Source organism: Papilio polytes, unplaced genomic scaffold (genome assembly GCF_000836215.1).
Source record: "Papilio polytes unplaced genomic scaffold, Ppol_1.0 DF822067.1, whole genome shotgun sequence".
NCBI lineage: Eukaryota > Metazoa > Arthropoda > Insecta > Lepidoptera > Papilionidae > Papilio > Papilio polytes.
The window spans coordinates 8,876,902-8,886,545 of NW_013527137.1; the positions used below are offsets into that span (position 1 = coordinate 8,876,902).

Genomic DNA, 9,644 nt, shown 5'->3' on the forward strand with positions numbered 1-9,644 from the left:
TTTGCCAAAGTGTTTATTTTATCGATAACTGTTATTAAGTAAACCAAAGAACTCTCATAAATAATATAAAATTATGGCAATAAAATAATATGAGTAAAAATGTTACTAAGTCGTGTATTTGATCAGACTTTATAGAAATTAAACAAATTTTTTTATTATATCATATAATCTTTTACTTAATTTTCGAAAATAAATATAAACAACATGGCTAGCAAATATATGTAATAAAACGTTAAAACAATGCAAACAAAATTTTTTGTACGTTTATAAACGGTTGTGGGCAAAATAGAGTCGTATGTTCTGTTGATATTACAGGGGCTATTACGTGACCAGTCGACAGCAGTGAAAGCCAGGCCGCGACGCGAGCCGGTTAACTCGCAAACGTAGTGCGGCGAGGATTAAAAAAAATGATATAATTTTTTTTTGCATACCGTTTATCGTCGAGTGTTTCCCAATATTAATGGTGAGTGTTATTTGTATTGTTTTTTTTTTAATTTGAGTAATCAATTTCGGTATTTTATTTTGAATTAGAAATAATTACAACTAGTTTTTAAGAATCTAAAATTGTCATTTCTTCTATAATTAAGTTTATTTAAATAACAAATTAATATCCAAGAGAGAAAAATGTTAAATGCATTAATTTTTACGTAATATTTTGACGCCGAAGCTTTTACTAAAAAAATCTTAATTTACCCCAAAGACATTCTACATGGGTTTCCCCAGGTTTCATGAATTTTTTTATCATAAGGTGTCAAACGAGCAAGCGGCCACCTGAATCCGCCAAGTTTTAAATAATTGTTCGACCGAAAGATTCATGATTTCTCTTTGATAAAAATATCAGAACTTATAAGCTCTGTCGTTAAATAACTGCAAGTGTTATCAATTTACAAATATATTTAATAAAAATTTACTTGATACTTTATACCATTTTTTTAATTAAACCATTTAAACCGGCCATTTAAATCGCGCAGTTTTGACTACTAAAATCTCTTATATCGTATGTTTTCAAGATGAAGTAAATAGACCATTAGACGTCGCAGCTTGCATTATAAATTTATATCTGTTACTTACCTAATACTATCCTTAAGTGACAACGCATCCTAACTTAATATCAGATTTTCCTCACTACCTTGGTGTAGATGTATAAAAAATCTAAACTCTGGGTCTTCTTAGTGAGCAATCAACCAATCTTGGTTTGGTTGTTATAATACTAGCTCACACTGCAGGGCAATGAGCGTTCAAATTGCAGCGATATATCGTTTTGTCATGTTTGCCTTAGTTTAATCAGATTTGATCGTTTATTGGTATTATAAATAGAATCTGTCACCATCTTGATATTGACTGATCTTGAAATTTAAAACCATCAGTTACAATACTTATGTCTCAAAACCATAATAAAACTTAAATGAAAAATTGTAACTGTGTGTGCATGTATGTGATAAACATTACCTTGGTAACTGCTTTTGATATCAATGTAAATTAAATGAAAAGCTGGAATATTCGAACGTTATTAAGTGATTGTTAACTTAAAACTAAGATTTCTATTACTATAAAATAATTTCTGAATTTTAAATTCAATTACGATTTGCAAGATGCCGTTACGGAGACGGAAGCACTGCCGCGCCTTCAGATAGTTTAACAAAGATGACAAAGAAGCCCATTTTGTAGAGCACATTTCATACTATCTTATCCAAACGTGACCTTTGATATGCGAGTATAAAATCTGCAACATCATCACAGTTGTCATAAATGATATCACGAAATCACCTATAGAATATACGACAAAATCACAACACAAAGTGCAAACATTACAACATTTCTGTGGCGAAATTCAAAACTTCACTTTTACAATCTCCCCGTTTAACATATTGACCGATTCGTTGATTTACCTTGACTCAGTAACAGTTTAGTACGCATAAATAATCAATTTACGCGTAAATTTAATTTGTCCCGTAACGCGTTGATGTCTAATCTACGGTGAATCTTGTATGATGATATGTTGTGTGAACAACATTTTAAAATAATTCCTGTCTATTTTGTAACGTGCTTATGTTACATGTAAGATTTCAAAGTTATTAATTATGAGGACATGATTTTAAAAAATCCTTCAAGTGACTGAACGCTGATTCTAACAACACCATACGATATACTTTTAGAATAGTCGTTCATGTAAATTGTTTTGAATGAATTTTGTTTCAGAAATAATATTGCGGAAGCAGTGACGAACATTGGAAATTACAGATTTTTAAAATAAAAAAAATTGTAAAATGGATATTTACCAGTAAGTAACCTTAATAACTTTACAAACTTAGATTAAACATTGTGTCATAATATTGAATATTTATTCAATTGAAAATAAGTGATGACGTTAAGATTTTAATCACTTAACATAGCAATAGTAATAAACTATTTTAAAGTCTCTGTAACTTACTACGATTCTAAATTTCTATTATTTATACAGAAAAAACATGGATTGCCTAAACGGAAACGATCCGTTTACACCGAATTTAAATAAGGAATGTAACTTCGGAACTTATAACCAAAGCAATGAGGCGATATCTGATTACTACGAGGGCGCAGTTATACTGGTTACTGGAGGTACGGGTTTCGTAGGAAAAGCGTTATTAGAAAAGCTGTTGAGAAGTTGTGCTGGCATTGAAATTATCTACGTCCTGATGAGACCGAAGCGAGGCTTATCTGTCGAACAAAGGTATAAGGAACTCCTTAAAAACCAGGTATGATGTTTTATTATTTATTGAAGGTTTGTATGCTTTTTTATTTATTTATACAATTATGAACCATTTCAAAATATTATTCATTCCGCAAACCTTTACCTTCTCCGCAAATGTTTTTCTTCTATTGTTATCACATTACAGTAAATATGTATTTGTTAGAAGATGTCTCCAACAGTTATAAATACAAAGCTCGACATAAATAAAAGCCTAAAACAATAATATAAGCTTGTTGTTTGAATGCCTAGGATATCAAAATTCATGGCATGAGTACGAATCCAAGATTCTAGATCTTAGTTTTATACTAGAATTTCAATTCCATTGCTCCCAGTAAAAAAATATTGGTCTTTTTGCCTTAGATCTCATATCAGATTTCTATGTTTAGCATATTGTTCTAAGCAAAAACGAATAACAATCAGGTATTCGACCGTATCCGCGCGCGTTGGCCGGAGCGTCTAGGAAAGCTGTTCCCAATAACCGGTGATGTATCGGCACCGAACCTGGGCGTCAGTGCTGAACAACGAGAGCTGCTAAGCACGGTCACCACTGTGTTCCATTCAGCGGCTACTGTCAAATTCACTGAACCATTGCAAGCAGCTACAGCGCTTAACGTGCAAGGCACTGCGTATCTACTAAAACTGGCTTCTGATATGCCTCTGTTAAAGGTAACAATTGGCTTTTATTTAATATTTGATTTTTTGAGTATGTTATTAATGCAATCAAGTGTACTTCTAGGCTCTAGTCCACGTATCTACAGCGTACAGCAACGCGCCGCGTAGTCACATCGAGGAGCGTGTTTACCCGCCGCCCTACGACCCTGATAGTATAGTGCGGTGCACTAAAATGCTGCCGGCAGACACCGTCGATACTATTGCTGAAACTTTACAGGTAATATCGTATACGACATTCTTCCACATTGTACTGCGATTCTGCTTCCAGTTAAATTAAGATATTGTGGCATTTTATTGTTTGTTCAAAGAGAATGCGAAGAATTATAACATGTGTCACTTCAGTTAAAACCCACGTCAATATAATCAGAATAAATTAAGTTCGTGAATAATGTAACTTTACAATCTTGTAATGTGAAAATGTTTTGAGTTGGGTAAAACATTCAATCATTCTTTTGTATCTATGTGGTTTCAATCCACGTGGAAATCATTCAAGCATTCATTTGTTTCAGGGAGAACATCCTAATCCATACACTCTTACCAAAGCGTTAGCTGAATCGATCGTGTTCAGTCATACACACCTACCAGTTTGTATAGTCAGACCATCTATAGGTAAGTTTATGATAGATTTGATTGCATTTTAGATATGTTGCTGTGTAAATTGATATTACAAACTAATGTATTTCTTCATTAAACAACTTAGAGATGGCATTAACTATTTTACGAAATTATTTCAAATCCATACTTATATCAGTTACACAACGTAATTTAATATCGTTGAATTGAGGTTGCAAAAATTATTTTGTAGTTTGTAAACAATGATAATGCGTATTGTATTGCGTTGTTTGCATGATGTATGTATATAATTTGATTCTAATTTTCTTTAACACGCCCACCGAAATATTACGTACATAGATCGCGCACAAATATAATATCGCACAACTGTTTAGTCGCGTCGGATTCCTATGACTTTATATTGAGATGCGCACATTACTCGAATTTAATTGTGCTTCTAAACAATTGATTCGCGACGAAACAATCGACAGTTGTGCGATAGTCAATTGTTTCGTCGCACACCGCTCTTAAACTTACGTTTGTAACAAATAAAGAAAAGTCTTCAATGTTGTAGGGCCTTCAATAAAATCGATAGCAATTACTATTTTCAAGACAGATATTGTAGCTACACTTTTTCTCATGGCATTCATAAAATAGTCATCAAGTCACCATCGATCGTCCAACACATGCCAAGTCTCACGCAATCATATCGTCAAAGAAACGTATTTGTTAGAGTTACAAATACATATTTTAGACATGACATACTTATGTTGAAGTTACCGAAATAAAATTGGATTGTGCATTATTTATTTTTATGACCTACTTCCAAAAGAAGCAGGTACCCAAATCTATTAATTACGCTAACATTTTTATATTTTTAATTTTTCAGTTACTGCAGCGTATCAAGAACCATTCCCGGGTTGGATAGATAATGTCTACGGTGTAACAGGTGTGATTTAGTTTAAATTTTACACCTTTTTTATAAGAGAATGGGGCACACTAGCGGCGGGAACACAGAGGTGGTAAACGTCGCCTATGGACATCCGCAACACAAGAGGAACTACAGATGCGTTGCCGGCCTTTGAGGAAATTGTAGTCTCGCTTCTCTATTTAAATATTTCTTGAGAAATAGGAGAGAATATAATTAACAATCTATGTTTCTGAAGCCTGATAATATACGTGTGTATTAATTTGTTATTCATACATTAAAGCCAAAGTAATATCCTTCAAGAAGTGAGCATACCGGCAATCCTATCTGTAGTTCTTCTGGTATTATGAATTTCCATGGGCGCTGTTGATAACCTCGGTATCACGCCGATCGTCTGCTTCGTAATGTTAAAAAAATGTTTCTATTTATTGAAGTTAGTGATCAAGATTAGATTTTCTACAGTATTTTTAAAAGAATATCGTATTTTATTGATGTACAACGGTATTTATTAAACCGATACAAATGTACAGAAATAGTCATCCAGTTTGGAAAGTAAACTGCTTGGAAATCTCACGATTTTCCTGCTTCAAAACTTACTTGTCAGCCTTATAGAAAGTGGAATTACCACGTAAATTCCTAACTTTATAGGATTGCGTTTAGTTTATTGAAAGATTATTATAATTGCACTGTACTTTACTCGTTGGTGAGCGCGACTTTGCCCGTGAGAATTAAAAAAAATATTAAGTAGCAAATGTATTTTTTTAGAGTACTATGTCTGTGCCAAATTTTAACGAGATCCATTTAGCTGTTAACAAACGTCCATCCATTTATTCATTCATCTAAACTTTCGCATTTATCATATTAGTAAGAATACACATTAAATATAGTGTTTTTCCTTGTATATCTAAATTAGGGAATATATAAAAATGTTAATTTATTATTTACTAGCTGCTGCTCGCGTATTCGTCTGCGTGAAGTTAAAAAATACAGCCCATGTTACTAATAACGTAGCTTTTTAATGGTGTTAGCATTTAAAATCCGCGCAATAGTTATTGAGTTATTTCAATTAATACAAATCTTTCTTCTTTACAATACTAGTACAGATGTTAAAATTCTTAACTAGTGTAATCTCATCTAAGATATTTTTAATTTTAACGTAATAACACTTTAGAAAACATGTAACATTTCAGGTATAATTATGGAGATATCTCGGGGTACTTACCGTTCCGGGTACTGTCGAGAGCGGTACGTAGTCGACCTGGTCCCAGTCGACTTAGTTGTCAATAGCTGCATTCTTGCTGCATGGCGACAAGGTTGCAAACAGTGAGTAGCTCGTATATTTTTTCTGTTAATTTACTTTTTAATAGAAAAACTATCTAGAGATCGAATAAGTTTCCGACGTCAGTGTTCCGTTCAGTTATAGCGTGGCTGCCTTCAAGAGCAATGTGGATAAGTACTTACTGAACTAACGTGTACCATCGATCGACCACATCTTTACTTTATGGTATCGGGGTGGTATAGGTGGGATCGAGGTCAAGCGCTGGTTTATTAAACATAAAAAATGTTTAGAATGAATAAACTTAAGTGGCCGTACCTTTTCTCGATGTAATGATTATGATTGATAATGATTTCCCGATGTACAATAATAAAACTATTATCTAAAAGACTTGCGCAAGGGCGACCTTATTGCTATGAGCAATCTCTTACAGGCAACCCAGTGAAATACTATTCAAATAATGGTACAATTTACATAGTGTTAATTAGGTAAATTTATGATCTATTTCAGACCGGGCCGCTGTCCAGTTTACAACGTAACATCTGGATCCATCAACCCTCTGCAGTGGGGTCAGTTCACACGGCTCTGCATTAAATGGGCGAGGGAAAATCCCACCAAGTAAGTCCTTTTTAGTAATATGAAAGAAATGTCAACTTTTATACCAATGCTGCTTGTAATTAAATTGCAGTGTTAGTATATCAGTACGGAATTATACAAAAACACTAATTTTAGCGACGTTTCATAAAATCTGGCGCAATTTGTACCTAGTTATTTTTTTTTTATTTTCGTGAGTAAACTGTAAATGTTTGGTGATAATTTGGACATTTTGTTTGTGTTTTTACACAATGTTATTTTTACAGATACGTCATGTGGTATCCGAATTTCTCCTTTACCGAGTCCCGTTTTATGAATACATTTTGGGAGATATCTTGTCACTTCTTGCCAGCCTTCCTCTTCGATATGTTGCTGAGAGCACAGGGCAGGAAAGCTATGTAAGTTATTAAAATCAAAATAAGGCAAAAATAAAAGAATTACACTTGCTAGCACCTTAACCTTTTAAATATTAATTACTAGCTTTTGCTCACGACTCCACCCTCGTTGAATTAAAAAACAAAAGTAAATAGCTTATGTATTCCAGACTATCCCCTACATCTATGCCAAATTTCATAGAGATCCGTTCAGCAGTTTAGGCTACAAACTCTAACAAACATCCATCCATCATAACTTTCGCATTTAGAAGATAAGAATGATGATCATGAAAGTTTTTTTTTAATATCTCTTATCCGATTAATTGTATTTTTAATCTTTTCAACTCGCAGAATGATGAAGTTAGCTCGCCGATTCAAAATGGCGGCGGCTACAGGAGAGTACTTCGCGAACCACGAATGGCAATTCGGCATATCGGAACTCACAGCTCTTCACGCTGAAGCGAACTGTGCGAGCGACTCCAGCGCGTTCCCCCACTGGCCTGCTCAATTCAACTGGGATGCTTACATCGGAGCGTACATGTTGGGCATACGGCGATTCATATTGAAAGACAGCGTTGAATCACTGCCGAATGCGAGGTCAAAATTAAAAAGGTTTGTAATGTAACTGTAATACTACTATTTAGAGCGGGCGCACACCATTGACTCTATCGCACAACTGTTGTGCGACTGTCGTTTGTTTCGCAGCTAATTCAACTGTTTAGTTGCTCCAAATAAGCTCAAAATCAAAGCGAGATTAAACAGTTATGCGAAAGTTTAGTCAATAGTGTGCGCACGCTCTTAGGTAACAAGAATCTATAAAATTAAGTTTTTTTTTTAAATATAAGGTGACAAGGGAGTAAATGGCCAAATAATTGGTTGAAATTACGTAGGTAACAGATTGCTACTTTTATTCGTTATTTTTGGTTGTAGTATCTATCAAAGTTACCGTAGGGTTCCACTACCACAATACGTTTGCCTTTTACTATGATAATGAGAGAATAATTTCATTAGATTCAAACCATTTGTACGTGTTTTAATTTTGAATTTACTTAATTCCACGTTGAAGTGCTTTTACTTAGTTTTAATTTTTTTTATTATTGTTGTATTTTTTAACAGATTATACTGGGTGCATCGAATGTTCCAAGCTGCTACCGGATATTATCTATTCAGATTCTTAGCTGGGCGTTTACGGTAGAATGTGGTAGAAATAGGTAGTATCAACGTATAACTTAGATGTGACATTGTAAGAATTATTATTGATAGTTTTAAGCGAGACCATCTAAGTCTTATAAATCAATGTTTTAATAACTTAGAAATCAAACAAACAGGACAGATTTTAGTAAAACTGTGTAGTTATTTTGCCTAATATGAATTTAAATATTGAGAAACTTTTCAGCGTAATAAAAGGGATTCTATAATAGCAAATATCCAAAGATAAAAAAGCATGAGTATAGTAACATGAAAAATAAAATTAGTTACAAAGTGTACCAGTTTTTTTTTTGTCATTAAAAATTATGAATATAATTTGGGTCTTACAAAAACAAATAATATTTGAAAATGGTGTTAGGATTCAAAAATTCAATTATACGACATAAAATAATTTTATTTAGTTAAATTCGAAAGTTTTTAAACAAATCTGATCAATTTTCTGTTTTCGTCTATGTGAACATAAACCGAAGTGATTGCCTACATATGTCAGATCCAAGTAAAGTGCATAGATTATTTTTTCTAACTTATTTAACACTATTACATTGGTTACCTCACTTGTGTGATTTCATCTTTAACAATGTGACACTCGATTATCGCTATCGCAGATCGAAATAAAAATATATAAAAATAATAATAATAACTTTTATTTCAAGCTGTATATATATTATGTTAGTGACAAAACAGAATATATTCATTTTTTTTTACACTTCAAAATTCAGAGAACAGAGTTCAACTTTAGTCAGCTGTTAAGGTATCGACAGTCAGTCCTGCCGGCTATCGTGTGGAGAATGATATTGGAGCTGGATAAATAACAAAAATATGGATCACAACTTTGGATAAGTCACGAATTTTGAGACATTTCATCGATTAGTTGCGATATCGATAGTCGGAAGTCACTTTGATTAGGAAGGAAGGACGCGGGAGATGGCAATCGGAAATAGAAACAGTACGAGTATAATGCAAATCAATACTGCATATAATTCTGTCCGCCGCTGCTGTACCGTTTGCCGTATGCCGTATCACGCGAAATTGCACCTTAAACCTAACGACATTAGTATCCAATTCTATTTATAAATATCAAATACCTTTAATTTAATAATTTTAATATCTTTATAAGTTATCTGTTTTGTTTAAAGCAAATTCCAGTATCATTTTAACCGTATGTCGATAAAAAGTGTCCTTTAATTAAAGTGTTTATTTGGTTATTGAATATTTGAAAACCCACACGTGTTTAATTAAATATAATGATGTAAGTGTTAAATAAACTGTATATATAACATTTTTTTTTGATTTATTTTCGTCAACTTC

The 9,644-nt window shown here is 33.1% G+C and overlaps 1 protein-coding gene across 1 annotated transcript; it reads left to right on the forward strand.

Annotated features, from left to right (window-relative positions):
• The first annotated feature begins 348 nt into the window (after nt 1-348).
• LOC106107151 (fatty acyl-CoA reductase 1-like) lies at nt 349-9,612 on the forward strand. The gene is made up of 12 exons (XM_013287865.1): nt 349-463; nt 2,200-2,281; nt 2,462-2,735; nt 3,152-3,397; nt 3,468-3,620; nt 3,913-4,012; nt 4,845-4,904; nt 6,074-6,206; nt 6,670-6,777; nt 7,020-7,151; nt 7,479-7,739; nt 8,244-9,612. Exons 2-12 carry the CDS (start codon nt 2,268-2,270, stop codon nt 8,320-8,322), a joined length of 1,560 nt encoding a protein of 519 aa, XP_013143319.1. The 5' UTR covers nt 349-463; nt 2,200-2,267; the 3' UTR covers nt 8,323-9,612.
• Nucleotides 9,613-9,644: the final 32 nt, after the last annotated feature.